The sequence below is a fragment of the Danio aesculapii genome, chromosome 20 (genome assembly GCF_903798145.1).
Source record: "Danio aesculapii chromosome 20, fDanAes4.1, whole genome shotgun sequence".
Lineage (NCBI taxonomy): Eukaryota > Metazoa > Chordata > Actinopteri > Cypriniformes > Danionidae > Danio > Danio aesculapii.
This window is the reverse complement of record NC_079454.1, coordinates 49,743,159-49,765,256: the sequence shown is the minus strand read 5'-3', so window position 1 is coordinate 49,765,256 and position 22,098 is coordinate 49,743,159. Positions and strand designations below refer to the sequence as shown.

The 22,098-nt window shown below is 37.8% G+C and overlaps 1 protein-coding gene across 1 annotated transcript in view; it reads right to left on the bottom strand.

Moving 5' to 3' along the window:
* Positions 1-21,669, bottom strand: part of LOC130247417 (CD109 antigen-like) — a 33,901-nt gene extending 12,232 nt beyond the window's left edge. Inside the window, exons 1-17 of the mRNA XM_056480640.1 lie at positions 21,657-21,669; positions 21,489-21,517; positions 18,226-18,462; positions 16,253-16,378; positions 13,233-13,272; positions 13,066-13,147; positions 12,886-12,979; positions 11,722-11,860; positions 11,495-11,604; positions 10,018-10,359; positions 7,678-7,757; positions 5,492-5,659; positions 5,356-5,419; positions 4,487-4,663; positions 924-1,076; positions 373-465; positions 211-289 (exon numbers count right to left, since the gene is read on the bottom strand). Coding sequence (XP_056336615.1) covers positions 211-289; positions 373-465; positions 924-1,076; positions 4,487-4,663; positions 5,356-5,419; positions 5,492-5,659; positions 7,678-7,757; positions 10,018-10,359; positions 11,495-11,604; positions 11,722-11,860; positions 12,886-12,979; positions 13,066-13,147; positions 13,233-13,272; positions 16,253-16,378; positions 18,226-18,462; positions 21,489-21,517; positions 21,657-21,669 — 2,026 coding nt within the window. The remainder of the gene's footprint in view (positions 1-210; positions 290-372; positions 466-923; positions 1,077-4,486; positions 4,664-5,355; positions 5,420-5,491; positions 5,660-7,677; positions 7,758-10,017; positions 10,360-11,494; positions 11,605-11,721; positions 11,861-12,885; positions 12,980-13,065; positions 13,148-13,232; positions 13,273-16,252; positions 16,379-18,225; positions 18,463-21,488; positions 21,518-21,656) is intronic.
* Positions 21,670-22,098: the final 429 nt, after the last annotated feature.

The window sequence follows — 22,098 nt, the reverse complement described above, 5'->3', positions numbered from 1 at the left end:
GTGGACAGAAAAGATTACTTTTATATACTAAAGTGGGCCAATTTAGTCCCAAGTGGTATTCAATTAGTACGCTTTAAATGCACAATTAAAGTTAAGTAATTACAATTACATGTAAGTATTAATTTGAACCTCAAGTGAACTTAATACAAATACACTACATTTCTACCTATCGGTCGGTCAGTTTCAGGCGAATTCAGCTTTTAAACTTACGGAACATTGGAAACATCTCCTGATTGGTCGCCATCTCCTGATTCAGCCTGGCATCAGTCAGAACCGTGACGCCGCAAGCCTACAGAAGCAAACAATCGAGCATAAACAAGCGTTCTCAGATCAAAATCAGGCGTCATAACGACACGCGTAAATCCCATCTACCGTGAATACAGAATACGGATCTCCCATTTTCATGCCTCTGTTATCCGTGTGGGTCATCTCTCTGCTGTACGACAGAAATTCTTCCTCAAGCACCTGGAAAACAAACATGGAGGAGCTCAGATTGCTGATCAGGTTTTGTAATCGCTGGCGTCATATAAAAAAAAGTTCGAGCTGTTCCGGGGTCAGCGTTTTGGTGTTCATAAACCCCTATTGTTGTGAATGTGCTCCAGAACAACAAATTGCACAGCACAATGGTGTCTGTACTATCAAACCCGTTCACCTAGTCCTGATAAACTGCCCTCCTATCAGTTTCTTGCTTTGTTTGCGAGTGAAACCTGGGTGGGGTGGCGGCGTTTGGTTTTCTTAGCATAAGAGGTTTTTAGTTATCGTGTGATTCTTTTTGTGGGATGAACAATCGTCTGGATATCCCAAAAGATGATTTCCACACTTTAACACTCAATGCGGTGAGTTAGATTAGATAACAGGTGAGACAAAAGCATAAGTATGTTGGACTGATGTCACTGCGTGTGATTTGTATGAGACCATGTTACCGTCTTCTCCGAGAGGCCATTGTCTTCAGCTGAGTTCAGCGTGGCTTGTCTACCACCAGGATTCCCAGCACAAGATCCAGGTTCGGATACAGAAACAGATAGAGACACGGATTCTGCTGGTTCTGTGCGATCCTGACTCCAGCGCACAGACACCTGCGGTTCACATACACAGTAATTCATTATTAGAATGAGAATTTAATATGAATCTAATATCTAAATTGCAACTAACATGTAAATAAAGTGTTCACAAACATGGCATTTAGTTTAGTTATATAAAGTGCTCAGCATAATTGAGTACACGCCATTTTGAACATTTTTATCCATTTCTTCATTTATTAAACAGATATATTTATTAAAATATTATTTTAGTCACCAAACATATTAAGAAATTGAAAGATAACACAATAAAATTCAAGTGACATATTGCAAAAAAAAAAAGTACAACCTACAAAACTTAAACTACATTTTTTTGCTTCTCTTGATTTTTCCTCTATTATAAATTTGTATTTAATATTTTTCTCTAACATATAAATTAGGCTGTACTTGTTTTTGGACCGTTATCGTAAGTTATTTTGTTAGATAAGCTCCCGATTTTGCTTCAGTACTGACTAATCTAATGTATATGCACAAATATAATATTGTAGCGCTTCCTATTTATAAATTAAACTTAAAAGAGAGATTTGTGAGGGGTGTACTTATATATGCTGAGCAATGTATATATACAGTGAGTAGGGAAAGTATTCACACCCCCTTACATTTTTCATTCTGTTATATTGCAGCCTCCATTAGCTAAAATCATTTAAGTTTGTTTCTTTCCTCATTAATGTACACACAGCACCCCTTATTGTCAGAAAAACACAGAATTGTTGACTTTTTGTAGATTTATTAAAAAAGAAAAACTGAAATATGACAGGGTCCTAAGTATTCAAACCCTTTGCTGTGACACTATATTTAACTCCGGTTCTCTCCATTTCTTCTGATCATCCTTGAGATGGTTCTACACCTTCATTTGAGTCCAGCTGTGTTGGATTATACTGATTGGACTTGAATTAGGAAAGCCACACACCTGTCTATATAAGACCTTACAGCTCAAAGTGCATGTCAGAGCAAATGAAAATCATGAGGTCAATGGAACTGCCTGAAGAGCTCAGAGGACAGAATTGTGACTAGGCATAGATCTGGCCAAGGTAACTAAAAAAATTCTGCTGCACTTACGGTTCCTAAGAGCCCAGTGGCCTCAATAATCTTTAAATGAAGATGTTGGGATGACAGAGTCCTTCCTATAGCTGGCCATCCGGCCAAACTGAGCTATCGGGGAGAGCTTTGGTGAGAGAGGTAAAGAAGAACCCAAAGATCACTGTGGCTGAGCTCCAGAGATGCAAGAGGTGGTTTTTTACATTTACAGAATTTATCGCAAGATACAAAATTCCTATTACATTACAGGAATTTACGATACTAACAGGGGCATTTCCTGCTGGTAGACATATGCTGTACAAAAGCAGTGTATGTTCATCAGCGCTTTCTGTTTGTCCTCCTAAACCTGAACAGACCTCAGTCGGTTTATCTGTCTCTCTGGATTTAAGCCTAATAATCACAAAATTAGATCTTTAATCTTAAAGGAAAATACCTCTATACCATATGTTGATTTTTACTGGAACAATATCTTTAATAATGTAAACTGGACTTAAGTATGGTCATTACCTCAAAAATGTTTTATTAAAAATAAGGCTAAAGAAATATCATTTAAATTACTTCATAGAGTTTATCCTACAAAAATAGCTCTACTAAAATTTTAACTTGATATTGAATTAGAATGCTGTTTTTGTGAAAGCTTTGTGAAACTATTTCGCATTTATTTTGGTCTTGCCAATATACTCGACTTTTTTGGATTAATGTTGAAGCTTTTATTGCTCATAATATTTTTAAATCATTTTCCTTATCTTATAAACATGTGATTTGAGGTTATTATGTTAAGGATCACTCTTTAAAAGATGCTGGTTTTATTATAAACTTTATTTTATTATTATGTACATTTCACATCCATAAATCCAAGTTTGCCAAAAACAAACCTCTCTTCATGGTGCTAGAATAAGAGATTCAAATGTATATACAAGTGATTTCTAAGTCTAAAAATAGAAAAGCAATTAAAACAATTAATATATGCTCCTCCTTTAACATTTTTCTTCTCATTGTTTTCCATTTTTGTTAAGAAATGTAAAGTGATTTTGTTGTGTAAGAAAACTGTACATGCTGGTTCTTGTACGGATGGGAGAAAGTTGTAGAAAGTCAACCATCACGGCAGCCCTCCACCACTCAAGGGCTTTATGACAGAGTGGCCTGATGAAAACCTCTCCTTGGTGCAAAATACATGAAAGACTGCCCTGAAGGACTCCAATATGGTGAGAAATAAGATTTTCTGGACTGATGAGACCAAGATGAACTTTTTGGACTTAATTCTGAGCGGTATGTGTGGAGAAAACCAGGCACTGATCATCAACTGTCCAATACAGTCCCAACAGTGAAGCATGGCGGTGGCAGCATTATGCTGTGGGGGTGTTTTATAGCTGCAGGGACAGGACGACTGGTTGCAATCGAAGGAAAGATGAATGCAGCCAAGTACAGGGATATCCTGCGAAAATAATGAAGGAGTGGCTTCACAACAACTCAGTGACTGTTCTTGAATGGCCCAGCCAGAGCCCTGATCTAAACCCAATTGAGCATCTCTGGAGAGACCTAAAAATGACTGTCCACCAATGTTACCATCCAACCTGACAGAACCGGAGAGGATCTGCAAGAAGGAATGGCAGAGGATCCCCAAATCCAGGTGTGAAAAAACTTGCATCTTCCCAAAAGACTCATGGCTGTATTAGAACAGAGGAGTGCTTCTACTAAATACTGAGCAAAGGGTCTGAATACTAGGACCCTGTGATATTTCAGTTTTCTTTTTTAATAAATCTGCAAAAATGTCAACAGTTCTGTGTTTTTCTGTCAATATGGGCTGCTGTGTGTACATTATTGTGGATGAATGAACTTAAATGATTTTAGCAAATAGCTGTAATATAACAGAGTGAAAATTTAAGGGGGGAAAAAATCATTCGCCCTCCAGTGAATTTATTTTTCTTTTTTAAAATATTTCTCAAATGATGTTTAACAGAGAATGGAATTTTTCACAGTATTTCCTATAATATTGTTTTCTTCTAGATAAAAGTCTTATTGGTTTTATTTCAGCTAGAATGAAAGCAGTTTTAATTTTCTTAAAACCATTTTAAGGTCATTGTTCTTGGCTCCCTTAAGCTTTTCTTTTTTTTTTAATTGTCTACAAAACGAACCATCGCTATACCAGATTTGCCTAATTGCCCTAACTTGCCTAGTTAACCAAGTTAAGCCTTTAAAATGTCACTTTAAGCTAAGTACTAGCATCTTGAAGAATATCTAGTCAAATATTATTTACTGTCATCATGGCAAAGATAAAATAAATCAGTTATTAGAAATGAGTTATTAAAACTATTATGTTATGATTAAAAACCTGACTTCAAACAGTATGTGTTATGATGAGCTCTTACTGCGTTTCTGAGCACTTCAGTGAAAGAGACGTGTAGAGCGTCATTCACGATCTCTCCATCTGGAAGTGTGTGATAAACCACCACACAAGCCTGGGGAGCCCACAGGTGATCTGTGTTCAGACTGAAGGAGGACGACTGAACTGTCCCAGCATCCACCACTCCAGCACGAGACGTCACCTGTAAAACAGCCAATAATAATACAGGATTAAAGGTGCGGTCACACTGGACTTTTCTTCCCATAGACTTCCATTCATACGCACGCGAATGCATCAGACTGGAAACGCAAGGTCATGCGTCAAGTTTCGCAGGTCGCTGCGGTGCAAAGTTCAAGCTTGGTGAACTCTGACCTGCGAAATCGCATCACTTGACTGCACATTTACATGATTTGATTCTCATTTAAATACATTTTGTTATTTATAGCATTTACAAATAACCTTTAAATGTAATGCAATTTTAATACAAAAATACAAACATGCAATCATAATTAAATTGTTTTCATTAGAAATACATTTGATATATATAGTTATATATTATGCATTAGTCTTTAATGCAGATTATATGTATTTAATCCAAACTGTCAGAAAAAAAATATTTTATATTATATATTACATTATAGTATACGATATATTTAAAACAATGTATAGTTATAGTTTTAAACAATTTTCAACACTTTTTGGGTATATATAATTAAAATAATATAAAATCCATCTGAATCACAGAATAAATTTTAAAAAATGTGTTCAATTAAAAGTACATTTTGTGAACTCATATTAAAATTAGTACTAATAACGGAGTACTTTTTAGTATTGGCTTTGCCAAGCATAAAGCTCAGTCCTAAAAAGGATGCTTGTTTGATTCATAATACTTACAAGGTAGTGGAATTTGGTCAAGTTAAAACTGCTCTCCAAAGTGAAATTCAGCGGGCCGTCCAACCTGCAGAAATCAATCAGACTGTCAGTGAAAACTCAAAGGAAAAAATACAGCATGTTTCAATTTCTAAAGTACCTGAGGCTTGTTGTCTCTGTGAAGCTGAATGTAGGATTTACTTGGCGAAGAATAACTCCTGTAGAGCTGAAGATGCTGGACTGTGTCTTTAAAACCTTGCCTGAAACCATCATGAAGACAGGCACATCAAACCTACACTCCTGTACTGCAAAGCCATGAAATGTAGAGCTGCACAATTAATTTTAAAAGTTTCATAAGCATAAATGACAACTGATCTCTTTGGGTCAGAGGTTAATTTGAATGTAGAGATTCAATAATTAATTCATTCTGCTGGGTCGCGAGGGCAGCAGTCTTAGGAGAGAACCTCAGACTTCCCAAGGCATTCCCAGGCCAGCCGAGAGACATAGTCCCTCCAGCATGTCCTGGGTCTTTGTCGAGGCTTCTTCCCGGTGGGACATGCCTGGAACACTCCCTAGGAAGGCATCCAGGAGGCATTTAAAACAGATCCCCGAGCAACCTCAGCTGACTTCTCTCGATGTGGAGGAGCAGCGGCTATACTCCGAGCTGCTCCCGAGTGACAGAGATCCTCACCTTATCTATAAGGTTGTGCCCTGCCACCTTGCAAAGGAAACTCATTATGGCCACTTGTATGCATGATCTTGTCCTTTTGGTCAGGACCCAAAGGTCATGACCATAGGTGAGAGTAGGAACGAAGATTGACCGGTAAATCGAGAGCTTTGCCTTTCGGCTCAGCTCCTTCTTTACCACAACTGACTGGTACATCGACTGCATTACTGCTGCACCAATCTGCCTGTCAGTCTCACGTTCCATCCTTTCCTCACTCGTGAACAAAACCCCAAGATACTTGTCCATAAAAGTTATGAACAGAATTGGTGAAAAAGGGCAGCCCTTTCGGAATCCAACATGCACTAGAAACAAGTCTGACTTATTGCCGGCAATGCAAACCCAACTTCTACTCTGTTCATACAGGTGTGAGACAGCCCTTATCAAAGCACCTCTTACCCCATATTCCCAGAGCACTCTCCACAGAATGCCACGAGGGACACGGGAGTATGCCCAACCAGTCCACGTGTTTTGTGGACTTGGAGAAGGCATTCGACCATGAACCCTCAAGCACCCTGGTGAGGGTATAGAGCTGGTCCAGTGTACCACAGCCTGGACGAAAACCACATTGTTCCTCCTGATAACTAGGTTAAGCCATCGGCCGGATCCTCCTCTCCAGTACCCCTGGCATAGACTTTTCCAGGGAGGTTGAGGAGCGTAATCCCCCTATAGGTAAGCACACCCTACGGTCCCCCTTCTTAAAAATGGGAACCACCACCCCAGTTGCCCAGTCCAGAGGTACTGTCACAGACCTCTATGCGATATTGTAGAGACGTGTCAGCCAAGACAGCCCTACAATATTCAGAGACCTAAGATACAAAGGGTGAATCTCATCCACCCCCAGTGCTTTGCCACTGTAGAGCTACAAACTACTTTAGTGACCTCAGCTTGGGTGATGGGTGAGTCCGCCGCTGCATCCCCAGTCTCTACTTCCTCAATGAAAGACATGTCAGTGGGGTTAAGGAGATGCTCAAAGTATTCCTTCCACCTCTGACAACATCCCCAGTCGAGGTCAACAGCTCCCCACTTCTGCTGTAAACAGTGTCGATGTGGAGCTGCTTTCCCCTCCTGAAGCACCAGACGGTTTGCCAGAATCTCTTTGGTGTCACTTCCGGTGTCCACCGCCGGGCTCATGGATTGTCGCCTCGACAGGCACCACCAACCTTACGGCGACAGCTCTTCACTGCCACGTCAACAATGGAGTCAGAGAACATGGACCACTCGATCTCAATGTCTCCAGCCTTCCTCAAGATCTGGTCAAAGCTCTTCGGGAGATGAGGGTTGAAAATCCCTCTGACTTGAGGTTCAGCCAGATGTTCCCAGAGGACCCCCACAATACGTTTAGACCTGCCAGGTCTCTCCAGCTTTTTTTCCCCTGTCATTGTATCCAACTCACCACAAGGTGGTGATTAATTGACCCTCAAGGACTCCAAGAAGTCAGAGTACTCTGCACTGGTGTTTGGCCCATAGGCACAAACAACAGTGAGAGACCTATCCCTGACCTGAAGGCGCAGGGAGGCGACCCTCTTGTTCACCAGGGAAAACTCCAACACATGGTGGCTAAGTGGAGTTCCAGAGACCCAGTTGTGCATAAGGTGAGCCAAAGTATCTCTAGTCAGTACCTTTCCACCTCCCGCACAAGCTCGGGCTCCTTACTTCCCAGTGAGGTGACATTCCATATCCCAAGAGCCAGTTTCTGTGCCTGACGATCGGGTTTTCATGGTCCTAACCTTCAACCACCATGCATTCCAAAATGCACCGGTCCCTTACGGCTCCCCCTGCATGGTCCCACGTCGCTCCTTCGGGCCAAGCCCGGTCAGGTTTCATGGGAAAAAACCTGGCCACCAGGCCACATACCAGCCCTAACTCATTGATCACAATGTAGAGATGTGATCAACAAGCGTTTAATAAACACATGGAGATCATATGGAAAAATTCTTCTAGCATTATTATTTCTGCATTAAAAACTTGTGACAGAAGTGCTGAGATAAAAGTTGGGATACAAACAACAGGTACATTTCCATTATACTTTAAATATCACAAACTGAAACTGCGAATTGAAAATACAACTAATGGAAACTCATCAATTTGGCATCAATTTCCTTCGGAGGATGCAGCCTCTGAAACAAGACACAGCTAGTTTATTGCAGAATTAGACCTTGATGACACCGAACGTGCTTGTTGGGAGATGTCTTTTTTGAAGGGTTTAATAATGGCCACAAGTGCCTGTATTATGCTGCTTATGTGCCCTTTGCGTCTAGCCTTTTAACAGCCTGCTGCGCCTTGTGTGTTTGGTGTTGTACTCTGTCTGCCTGCAGTTGAAAAAAGCCAGCTCTGATCGGAAAAAGCGTTACGTCAGGTGTGTTTTTTTTCCATTGTCCAATCACAAGAAAGCAAAAGCGGGGTTTCCATTGGGGTTTGCCTATTACTCAGTAGGTACTTGCATTTGTATTTAAACGTACCACTCGACTGTTAGAAAAGTATGTTCTATACAGTATGAATGTCAGTATTATTCTCTCTTTGTGGTCTTGCTCTTGCTCATGTATTAATATTATGGTTTTAATACTCCTGCAATCAATGTTTAACCATAGCTAAACAAGATCATAGATGGTTCATGTTTGATGTCCCTGCAAAGCTAATTTAGTGTACTGAACAGTTGTTTACATTATGTTAATACATGTGAAGCATTTTAACATTTTAAGAAACTTTAAACATTTTTGCATCAGCTTACACCCAGAATGCCTACGCAAATCACCATGCTTGGAACAAAACAACAGAACATGCCTCGCGGTAGTTAACTTCTCATTGGTCAACTCGGCTCCCAAGGGTGGGTCCAAACCACCCTTATAAAAGCTGGTGACTAAGGTCGCACCCGAGGAAGAACCCCAGAGAAAACCATGAGAACGAAGAAGAGAACTGACACAGCTTTTCATCAGGTCATGGGTGCAGATGTGGACCCTGACAAAAATCGGTTAACCACACCACTCAGACATTCCCATCTCCGATACATTTTTTCCTTTTCCATCGAGAGTCTAGTTAAGTGTAGTACGCCGCAAAACCAGAGATCAACACGACTAGTCCTTTCGCTGCTTCAAAAACTTGAAACCACAGACTCCACCCCACTGCAAGCCTCACAGGACAAGGAGCCAACCACCAGCTAACCACATGGGAACCCCCCGCTCAACAGAGGGAGTTTCTTCACATTACAAAAAGAACACAAGTAACACCTCCAGATTAACACTGAACTGTTGTAAACTAAATGTAACCGTAAAGAAACCATAGAAGGGTTAAATTACTCTTGCAAAATCTGAGGTTTATAACTTTATTAAACTCTCTCAAACTCTTATTGTTCTTCCTTTACTCTTTTCTACAACCTGTATGAACATATGTTTGTGTTAGACTTTTACTTTCTCTTAGATTAGTCAATAAAGTTTAATTTTGTATAAAGAAAGGTGCCTGTGCATATTTATGAATCTAATGTGTTAAACTTCGATCTTGTTACCTGCTTAAACATAAATGGGTTTTATTTTTGATAGCAATAGCTATAGGTGAAGTCAACGGTCCATTTGAACGATGGCTGGACAATTTGTTCAGATTTAAAGAGTCGATTCTTTTGAAGCCCCATTCAAATTAATCTTCAATTCACATTGAACTAATTCGCTACACTGTTTTTAGCATACTATATAGTATAGAAGTATGCAATTTCGGATGCAGCCAAACACTGCCTGCTTTCACCTCAACAGAAACCCCGCCTCTGCTTTCATTTGATTGGAGGATGAAAAAGATGCGACTGATGTTTTTGACTCAGAGTGGAGTTTTTTTAACTGGGGGCGGTTAAAATGTAAGGCACGCAGGACGCTCTGCATTAGAAAACCATTAAAAAGATGCGCCTCAACACACAAAGCATGTTCGGCGTGATCGGCTCCTTATGCAGCACTAATGTGTGAAAGCAGTGCTGGCACCTCTAGATCCAGAGTGGCCACGCTGTCGGAGAGCTGGATCTGGAAAGACATCAAGCCGTCAGCAGTGACAGGAAGCTCAATGTTCTGGACAGGGAGGTCGTAGATGGGAGTGAAGCTGGTGGAGGGTGTGCTGTTCATCATATGAGGCCCTAGAGGTCTTCCATCACTGATGGGAGTGAAGCTGGTGGAAGGTGTGCTGTTCATCATACGAGGCCCTAGAGGTCCTCCGTCACTCCACATCCACGTCCAGGGGCTGAGCTTGTGCTGCATCACTGCCAGACGAACACTTATATTCCGATCCTCAGCAGACAGCGCCCGCTGGTTATACAGACTCAACTTCAGCTAGAACACAAATACAACAAAGTATCATTCTCAAGGTCTTATTTAACACCAAAAAACAGCAAATAAACTTGTATTAACACTGTCATTATTAATTTAGGAACTTTAAGGAGAAACAAAATAAAAATGAATAAATACATACACATACAATATAGAGCGGGGAAAATAGTATTGAACACGTCACCATTTTGTCAGAAAACCTATTTCTAAAGCTGCCATTGACTTGAAATTTTCACCGGATGTTGGTAACAACTGAAGAAACTCATATATGCAAAGAAAGCTAATCTAATTCAATTGCAAATTAAGTTCTCTGTAATGAAATGAAATGACGCAGTGAAAAAGTATTGAACACATGAAGAAAGGGAGGTGTAGAAAGGCAGTGAAAGCCCAGACAGCAGCTGAAATCTCTCAGTAGTTCTTCAGCAACTCTCTGCCCTTCCTCAGTGTAAATGAATATCAGCTGCTTCAGTCCAACATCTACATTATCAGATGATGAAGATGAAACCAGGGTGGACATTTCAGCAAGACAATGATCCAAAACACAGCCAAGGAAACTCTCAAATGCTTTCAGAGAAAGAAAATCAAGCTGTAGAATGGCCCAGCCAATCACCTGACTTAAATCCAATATAAAACACAAACTAAAGCTCAGATTTGATAGACAAGACCCACAGACGCATCAAGATCTCAATTTGGAAAGGCAGAGGACGGCCGAAGAACTACTAAGAGACTTCAGCTGCTGTCTGGGCTTTCACTGCCTTCTACACCTCCTTTTCTTCATGTTTTCAATACTCTTTCCCCGTGTAATTTTATTGTATTGTGCATAACTTTGTTAACTAATTTTCTCTGCATTTGAGGACTTCTTTGGTTGTTACCAACATCTGGTGAAAACTTCAAGAGGTGAATTGAATATATAATATGTAGAAGAAATAAGTTGAAGTAATCGATCAATGATGTAGAAAGATAATAATGGAAAATAATAATCGATTATGATGAGATGCATTTTATTTGAAGAATTGTTTAAAGTGTTTGATTTTTCTGTTCCAAATACATAAATCGAATCAATAAACATTGATTATCACTACAACTACAACCCAATGTACTTAAAACGTAGATAAATAAAATGTTTTTCATTCTTTACCTTAGCGGTGAAGGTCATGGAGGGTTTAACAATATGTGGATATTGCAGAAACTCTAGCTGATATTTATTTGTCACAATGGAAACCCTTGCGCTGCTGTTGTACATTAAACCTACAGACACACAAACGAAAAACAGCACAAATCTCAATGTGTGCATTTTTAAGAATATATTATTAATTTTGCATAAACAATTATGATTTGTTTAATAGAAATAGAAAAATGACGTACCTGTAGCACTTTCTGTGACATTCACATTAACATCAATAAATTCAATGGGTCTGTAGCCATCATAATATGTATATGAATAATCATTGAATCGTGTGGAAAAGTCCTGCATGTCAAAAGTGATTTCAACAGAGCCCTCTATCTATAGAGGAGAAAATAAAACGTTAGCTGATATGACATATAACAGGTTTCAAATGAAATGAAGTCAACATTATTCAACCTCCTGTGATTTTTTTTCTTTCCAATATTTCCCAAATGATGTTTAACAGAGCAAGGAATTTTTCAGTGTTTCCTATAACATCTTTTCTTCTGGAGGAAGTCTTATTTGTTTTATCTTAGCTAGAATAAAAGCAGTTTTTAATTTTCTTCAAACATTTTAAGGTCAATATTATTAGCCCCCTTAAGCTATATTTTTGATTGTCTACAGAGCAAATCATCCTAAAATGACTTGCCTAATTACCAACCCAGACTCATTCTGAAAAATGTATATTATATCTATATCCATTTCTGGAGAGCGCCAAATACATCCCAGAAGGTAAGTTTTTTGCTTTTTGTTTACGCAAATCCACCAGAGGCCGCTGTGTACGCTTTTTAAGATCTCAAATTTCTTTCGCAAGTGTCATTTGCGCCTGCAGTTCTCACATAAATCCTTCACAAGCGGCTGTTGACTGACTGAATGACTGACTGATTGACTGACTCACCCACCTTCTTCCCTAAACCCAACCGATAGTGTTTTCAAAAGCACCGATTGACCCATAAGTGCGAAGAGGAACGACGTCATACCGCCCTCATAGCGTTTGTTTTAAAGATGAAATGCAGCCATACGTACATCTGGCTACATAATTCGCGATCTCCAGAAATGAATATAGGGTACCGTTTTTAGAATGAGCCTCTGTTGCAATATACCCTTACTAACCTTATTAACCTAGTTAACCCTTCAAATGTCACCTTTAGCTGAATACTAGTATCTTGAAAAATATCTAGTGAAATATTATGTGCTGTCATCATGGCAAAGATAAAAGAAATGAGTTATTAAAATTATTATGTTAAATGTGTTGAAAAAAACATTCTCTCCATTAAACAAAAATTTGGGGGGGGGGATATACAGGTGGGCTGATACTTTAAGACTTAAAATTTTTTTTATGTGTTTGTGTGAAAGATACTCACCATTTCTGTGTGTTCATATCGCATTTCAATGCCATTAAAACTATGGACAAATGTAACATCCATAAACCCACTGACAGGCTTCCCATAAAAATATCTGAGAGGAGAGATGTATCATTGTCAAATGTAATCTTTTTGTGTCTCTAATGAATAATGAAACAGTTGTTCATGACAAAAACTCACTTGGCTGTGACCGTCCCCGTCAGTGTGTCTTCATAATACACGACAGAGGGAACGTCCAGCTTTACCTCGAATCTAGGAAGTACTGCAAACACATGCTAATTCATTTATTACCAATGCACTGACAAAACAATGATCGTAATAAATGTGTGCAATGCGTGAAATCTCACCATAGTGGTCCACAGTGAACGCTCTCTCATGAATAACATCCTGCAAGAAAAAATAACAGTTAATGAAAGTGATGTGTGTCTAAGGGCTCTATTTTGACGATCCATGCAAAGTGCAAAGTGCAGGGCGCAAACGCATTAAGGGTGTGTCAGAATCCACTAATATAAGGACGGGAAAAAACGCTTTGCGCCGTGGTGGTCTAAAAGGGTTGAGCTCATTTTCTTAATGAGTTATAGGTGTGTTTTGAGAATAAACCAATCAGAGTCTCATCTCCCATTCCCTTTAAGAGCCTTATGCCATAGCGCATTTGCTATTTACATGATGGACTTTGCAAGTGAAAAAACTGAGCGTTTCTCTAGCAAGAAAACAGTTAAATAGAGCATCTGCAGCGCGAGAATGAGAGATAAGGCCTCCTCATTATCCACTTTCACTCTCGTGGATAGGGAAACGTGTTATACACACAGACATCTATTAGCCTAGAAATAATTAATTTAGTTTTTTTAAGCGCAAAGATTTGTTTCAAAACTATTTCTAAATTCAGTTCTAATTTCCAGCAAACGAAATAATGAACAATACTAACGAAGTGTGGTCAAAACACTGAGTTATATCCTAATACACATGCTGTGCCCCATTTGGTCTGTTACATATTGAGTAACATTATTTTGACAATGCTAGTGTGTATTGTTCCTGTGTGTGTTGTATCCTCTATCTGTTTCTTTTTCTCTCTCTCTCCACATGAGCGGAGATCAGGTGCAGCTGTGAGAGGGGCGGCGCCAGTTATAAAAGCGTGCTGTTTGCGCTCTTCATCGAGTTCTCTTCCTGTTTCCCCTCGCTGTTGTGTGTGTGAGCAGATCGCTATAAGTTCTCTATGTGGCAGTGATATCTTTCTGTCTGAAACCTTTTTCCAAAGTCATCTGGTGAGATACTCTGTTAAATACGGTACTAGGACGGTAACTTGCATTAGCGGTGGCTGATCGTTTATTTAATGTCTACAACCCTGTTTCAAAGTAATCTGGTGAGATACTCTGTTAAATACGGTACTAGGACGGTATTCTGTGTTAGCTGTGGCTAAATGTTTACTTACTGCTGAATGATCTAAGGGAAGGCCCCTTTTTTCTTTTGTCCAGTTTTCTCCTGTTTAATGGATAGTTATGGAGGTCAGAATTGTTTTCCATTTACAGAACTTTATTTCGGTTTTAGGTAAGAAATTTAATAATAGGTAGCGTACCTTGTTTTGTTTATTGTTTTAGCCTTTTTGTTCCCTGGTTCCTATTCTGGAATTTTTGTTTAATAAATTTGTTACTCCTTTTTCGCAACTTGGCCTGTGTGTGAGTGCTTGGGGAACAGGAACGGGGACTCCGGGTGACCTCTTTTAACAGCGGTCATTCTTAACCTTATGTGCGTAGCGAGGTGCAGCCGCTACGTAACAGGTCTAAAACTGACATGTGGGCAAATCAAAGCTGTTTCTTAATAAAACAAATATAAAAATGGATATAATAAATAACACTGCTAATAATAACAACATTATACAAAAGCAAATTGTCACGAATAAACAGAAAAAGCCTCCCGAGATGAAGAAGGCATGAAAGTCTGGTTTTTATATTAATTTTAGTTTCAGTTTTGCTTAAGTTGCACACTAGTTTAATCATGTATATCATTATAACTATATTGTATAAATATTATTATAACTACAGGCCTACATCATCCTGAAAATCAAAAACAAAATGACATATCACAGGCGATTGTCTTCTGACCGAGTGCACCTGAAAAGACATGAATGACGCTCATAAAGCATGAGAAGTAGGCTTGGGCAGTAGTACGGTAATATGGTATACTGCGGGATCTAAAAATAGCAACGGTGTCAGTTTCAATACCGTTATATCATCATAAAAACAATGCACTTCAATAGGAGACAAGTATTAAATAATAAATCTTATTTATTTAATGCCTAAAAATGCGTATGCGTGATTGTCATCACAGACAGTGTGGAGGAGAGAGAGAGAGGGGTAAGGTAAGATAGCGAGTCGTGCACCAAGTGACCTGCAGTTTGGCAGTATTTCTGGTTTCGACTGAACGAGAGGGGAGACGTGGTAAATACGAACTAGAGGTCTGCATTCCTGCTGCTGTACAGCAGGATCCGCAGGACCAGACCAGATTTCTTGTAGTGCGGGAATAAATTTCCGAATAAAGCGCGGGAGCGGTCGGTAACACTGGTGTAATTTGAAAGGGAGCGGGCGGGTGGTCTAACAATATCACCCCCGAGCGAGCACGCGTGCAACCGCATGGATGCTGTTTATGTGCGTGTGTGTGTGTGTGTGTATGTGAATGAAAGAGAGCGTGATGCTGTGTGATGCTTGGTGCTCTCTATGTGTGTGTTTGTGAGAATAAGAATGAGAGGGAGCATCCCGCACAGATCTCTAATACGAACAGGACAAACAGGTGACCTCGAAGGTCGCATATACAGTATTCAGTTTCTGAATGGTTTAGGCACAAGCCAAAAGTTTGTTGATGCTGTCTGAGCCTTACGTCATAATTTTTTTTACCTCGATATCCGATAATACCGGATATCGAGGTAAAATAGGGAGGAGGTTTGACGGTATCAAAATTTGGATACCGCCCAAGCCAAGTGAGAAGCATACAGTTCTTTAGGATCTTTATAATTTGTCCAACAAAGCGCTGCATTCAAATCTGCATTGATTCAGGTTTTACACTTTTCAGTTAGTTACAAAGTTAGAAATAATCAAATAACGCATACGTGCTGGGATAAGAGTTTATAGTTGAGATGTATGGTAAAGATTTAAATCACAGTTTAATCACTATCATATGCCTTTTAACTTGATGCTCAAAATATGTAGCAATTACATTACTTAACAAATTGCTGGCGACAACCAGCCATCAACAATACGCCACTGAATGATTCTGATACTGATGTTTAAATCAAGGTCGAAATCTGTTAAAGATATACATCACCCAGCTCTAACAGGAAAAAAAACACTCAAAACTTCCTTAATTGTTCACTTACATTGACTCCAGCTGTAATTTTCCAGGATCCGAGTGGTGGATTCTGAGAGATGTTCAGCTCTTTAGAAATGACGCCTAGAAAACTTTCCACAGCGAGCCACTGTCGAATCATATTCCCCTTGGGATCCTGCTCGTATTACAAAACACACAAAAACAATGCAAAGAGTGCACTGGAAAACCTGATAAGCTCAGATTACACAATCTTCGTGGATACTCAAAATATTTGAGTAAACAAACTATTCATTCATTCATTTTCTTTTCGGCTTAGTCCCTTTATTAATCCGGGGTCGCCACAGCGGAATGAACCACCAACTTATCCAGCACATGTTTTACGCAGCGGATGCCCTTCCAGCCGCAACCCATCTCTGGGAAAACATCCATACACACGCACTCACACAAATACACTACGGACAATTTAGCCTACCCAATTCACCTGTACCACATGTCTTTGGACTGTGGGGGAAACCAGAGCACCCGAAGGAAACCCACGCAAACGCAGGGAGAACATGCAAACTCCACACAGAAATGCCAACTGACCCAGCCGAGGCTCGAACCAGCGATCTTCTTGCTGTGAGGCGACAGCACTACCTACTGCGCCACTGCGTCGCCTAAATACAATTATAATGAAGTAATTTACGCAGCACTGTATATAAATAATTGTATATTTATATTATACTTTTATTTTATTTATACTATAAATAATTTTTCCTCAACCAAACCACAGATCAAAAGAAGAATGGGAAGAATCACGTGTATTTGCCCAAACCCATAGTATCAACACTAGATGCAGACTATTGCAGTATAAATGGCTTTTTAGAACATACATTACCCCAGTAAAGCTAAATAAATTCAATTCAAATATTTCTGACTGGTGTACAAAATGCAGAGAAGAAAGAGGTACACTATATCATTGTATGTGGAAATGCAAAGAGTTGCAGAAATTCTGGAAGGAGACTCTTTGTTTAATTTGTCAATTAACAGAGGAAAATGTTCCTCTCGACCCCAAAATGTGTTTATTTCATATATACCCAAGTACTCTGGTTGTGCATACAAAGAAATGCAAACTAATAGATTTTAGTTTGCTGCAGGCCAAGCGCGTTATTGCATTAAAATGGAAAGAGACTCAAAGGCCCTCTTCTAATCAATGGATCAAGGAAATGTCCTGTAATAAAAACTAACATACATTGTCAAAGGGAAGTTAAAAGACTTTTATAGCATTTGGAACCCCTTTCTACACTTTTGCAACCAAGTGGACCTGACAGAAGAATAGAACTTAAATAAAACACCAAGGTTAATCAGTGAATTTCATTTTGATATTGTATGTCAATATTTATACTCTATATTAACCCCTTTTTTATTTATTTATTTATTTATTTATTTATTTATTTATTTATTTATTTATTTATTTATTATAATTTTTTTATTTATTATTATTTTCTTTTTTTATTCATTTATTTTGTTTTTTTTTTATTTATTTATTTTTTAATTTTCTTACTGTTATTATTATTTTAAAGTTTTGTATGTTATCCTGGAGTTGTTTAGTCGTAATGTGTTGTTCAGATGTTTAAATGTCTTGTTTTAATGTTGAGAAAAACCCAATAAAAAAAGAAGGAAAAAGAAAAACCAAACCACAGACTCTACTCTTTACTCCAATAGTAACCTTAGAAATTTGTAAATTGCAAAATAATTAATCTTGTGTAAAAACAAACAGAAAACACTTGATTTTAATAAGAAACGCAAGTTTGGAACAAAAAAAATCTGCTATTACGGAGTCAGTTTAAGCTCACCTCAATACATAAAATGTTGAGTTCACGTAACTAATTTATATTAAGTACAAAAAGAACGTTTTTCAACATTTGAGTGAAATTAACTCATTTATTTGAATTTTATTGTTAGGTATTGTAGTGTATTCATTCATCCATCTCCTCATACACACAGCTAATGCGTTTGTTTATATGCCAACTAAACACTTACCCTAATAAAAATATCAGTCCGACCGCTGTACGGCTTTCCTTCAGGAGTAACTGATACAACCCGAAATTTGACCGTCTGTCCGGGCTGGTAGTAGTTCTTGTCGGTCTGGATAAAAATGGACATGCACCTGGGGCTGAAGACCATGGAGGTGGAGTTGGAAAACACTAGACGAGTTCCCGAAAAGCCCTCCACATACAGCTGATATGGATACCAGTAAGTCATGTCATCATAAAAAACCTGCGAAGAACAAACAACACAAAATAAACTCTGTATGTAAACTACATGTCACAATATTTGGGATTGGTACGATTCATAAAATGATTTAAAAGAAGTCTATTCTGCTTCCCAATGCTGCAATTATTCATTGTAAAAATAGGACAGTAGTTGTGAAAAGATCAGACTTTATTACCTATTATCCAAAAATCACTTATATAAGGGATTTAGTCTGTGAATATAACCAGCTTCTGATGATAAAGATGTATTCATTTAATTTTTTATAATTACACTAGTTAAAAACAGTCTGAGAAACAGTTTGATTGACATTCCCTCTTTGTTCCCATTACTGACATCTCTCCCTCGTTAGCATAGGACGTTAGTCTTGTTTTTGAATCTGTCACTATGCTGACACAGGCATTTATAACTCCACCCTCTTTTGAAAAGAGCACAATCTCAATTAAGTTTAAAGCAACAGTCACCAATGTGACACAATTAGGATCAAGGCTGGAAGTCAATGGTTACAGATTTCTTCAAAATATATTCTTATTTTAATAATGGAAGAAGAAACAATTAAGGTTTGAAACAAGTGAGGTTTGAAGGGTGAGTAAATGATAACAGCATTTTCAGTTTTGAATGAACTATGCCTTTAAAGCTATGACTGATCTTTAGAAATGCAGCGTGCCCCTCTGCTGTGAGTAGGATATGCTTTGCTCTTCTAAATGCTGAAGTGTTTTCATTTTTTATGTAATTAAAAGGTTATACAAATTCAGTTATGTGAAGTCAAATGATTTATTTTTATTGAATCTATTTAATTGCATTTTTATCTAAGGTTTATTGTTAATTAACTTTTTTAACAAACAGGAAGAGAGGGGATCATTTACTTGTGTTATAGATCAGGAGAAAGCACATTGTTTACCATACTATGCTATAACAGTGTTACGTTGAAAATGTGAAATTAATCATTGATGTTGTATTACGTTTCCTTGTTTATGTTACTTGTAGGCACAAAAGAAAACCATTGTCTTTCTTTGTTAAGAATGGCATTACAGTATTTTATTTATTTCTTTTTTGGTCAGTTTAGATGTTACTTTGGACTCATGGAGAAATAATGCAATAAATATTTGAAAATGTAACCTGTTTTGAGTAATTATTTAATATATATTTAAGTACATAAAAGGTGATTATATAAGGCAAATAACAATAACTTATTAGAAATAAGTAAAGTTTATGTATTATACAAGCATAAAACAGAGTACAGCAGTTGTCATAAACTTTATTTAATTAATTCATGTAAACTAAACATAAAGAGGTTACGCTTAAACTAATGTTAACTTTTACGTTGGATTTATGTGATTAAATTGGATGGAAAATTGACATTCAATTGAATTACATAAAGTTTAACTTTTGGGGTTAAATATTTTTTTGAGTGTATAATGGGCAGTTTCAAAGAGTTATAAAACTTAACAGACTCGAGGGACATTAGAGACTTATTTTACATCTTAAGGCCGTCACACACCGGATGCACCGCGACACGGCATGCACATGACGGTTGAAAGTATCGCACACCAGACGCGCACATTTGCATGCTATTTTAAACTGAACTATTCAGATGGTGCTCTGTGGTGCGGCAGAAAAATGAACAGTGTCCTGAGTCGTGGCTGGGCGCTGCAGACAGCTGCCGACTTGCGGCACCGGTGTGTGTACCTTGATAGAAACCTATGTTTAGAATTCTGAAATGTATGGCGCTGCGTGGTTCTACGCGCCGCGCCGCCGAGCGGTGCTTCTGGTGTGCGACCTGCTTAAGATACAAAAAAAATTAAGTTACATTTTTTATGTAAAATGGAACCTATTTATGGAGTACTTTAACAAGAAAATAGTATTTGAACCTTGACAGAAACAGCCGATTTTGTTTCCTTTCGTTTGTTTCTTGTTTTTCCCTATTTACCTTGAAATTACAACTGTGAATTACAATAGTACAATTGTGAATAGTATTAACATTTAAAATAACTGTTTATTTTCTTTACATTTAATTTTACATTACATTTATCTTATTTTCTGAACATTTAATTTACTTATTGACAATAGTTTAAAATAATAAAGCCAAATCAAATGAGTATGGAGTATAAAGAGTCGCTTGATCCTTCAAAAATGATTCAATATGCTAATTTTCTGTCCTATTATGATTAAGTACTCAATATTTAATAATGATACTCACTTATAATTATCAATGCCTTTTCTGTGTCATAGAAGTGTGGAAATAGTGATCCATTGCAATATACATGTCTTTACTGTCACTCTTAAACAATTTGCCATGTCTTTGAATAATAAAAGTTAATAGATTTATAACTTAATACATTTAATAATCATCCATTTTTCATAATTTTACAATAATAATAATTTCTTAATTTGAGCGGCACAGTGGCTCAGTGGTTAGCACTGTCGCCCCACAGCAAGAAGATCAGTGGTTAGAGTCCTGACGGGGCCAGTTGGCATTTCTGTGTGGAGTTTGCATGTTCTCCCCGTGTTGGCGTTGGTTTCTTCTGGGTGCTCCGGTTTCTCCCACAGTTCAAAACACATGTGCTATAGGTAAATTGAATAAACTACATTGGTTGTAGTATATGAGTGGGAATGAGTGTGTATGGATGTTTCTTAGTACTGGGTTACAGCTGGAAGGGTATCTGCAGTGTAAAACATTTGCTGGATAAGTTGGCGGTTCATTCCACTGTGACAACCCCTGATTAATAAAGGGACTAAGCCGAAAGAAAATAAATGAATGAATGAATTTTTAATTTTTAAAAATTGCATATTAGAATGATTTATGAATGGTTTAAATCATAGAATTACATTTAATTTATAATAACAATAACAATTCACAATTTTACAGGTTTTTTTCTGTATAATAAATCAAGGCTTTTAAAAAACATTAAAATATTGTACTGATCCCAAACATTTTGGCTACTTCTGTAGTTCACAAACAAATAGTCACTGATGCTTTCTGATTTCTAATCAATTAATTTATCTTATTAGGAAATTCAATCGATACTTACAGGTGGGAGAGACAGAATTCTGCAGGAGCCTTTAAAATCAAAGCAGAACACACATCAATGCTTGTTTGAGCAGGATGGAGGTTCATTTCAATTACACTTTACCACATTAAGCTACATCAATGTTACACCTTCAGAAACTGCAAAGTGCTTTCTGGAGGAACAAAAAACCTAATACCGACATTTCTGTATATATAATTATGAATTGTTTTGTAAACAATGAGATGCCCTACTGATACGTAGTATGAAGTAAAGGAGATTTAAAGGAGTAATAAATAAAGAAGTGCATAAATAAGGTAAATACAGCAAAATGCATAAATAAACATCCATAAATAAATGCATAACTATGTAAATGAATAAACAGATAAATAAATATATGCTTGACAAACTGATTTAAAGTAAAAGTGTAAATAGAAAAAAATATTGCACAATTTTGGGCACCAAAATATATAAGGCACAAATGTGTAAGCATAAGAAAATGCTAATTCTTTTTAATTCTTCATCTAATAATTGCATGTGTTAAATAAATGCAAGTATAAACAAACTTCTGAGGATGACCTTGATGAACATTTATTTATGCAATAAAATAATGCAATCAAACAATAAAAATGAC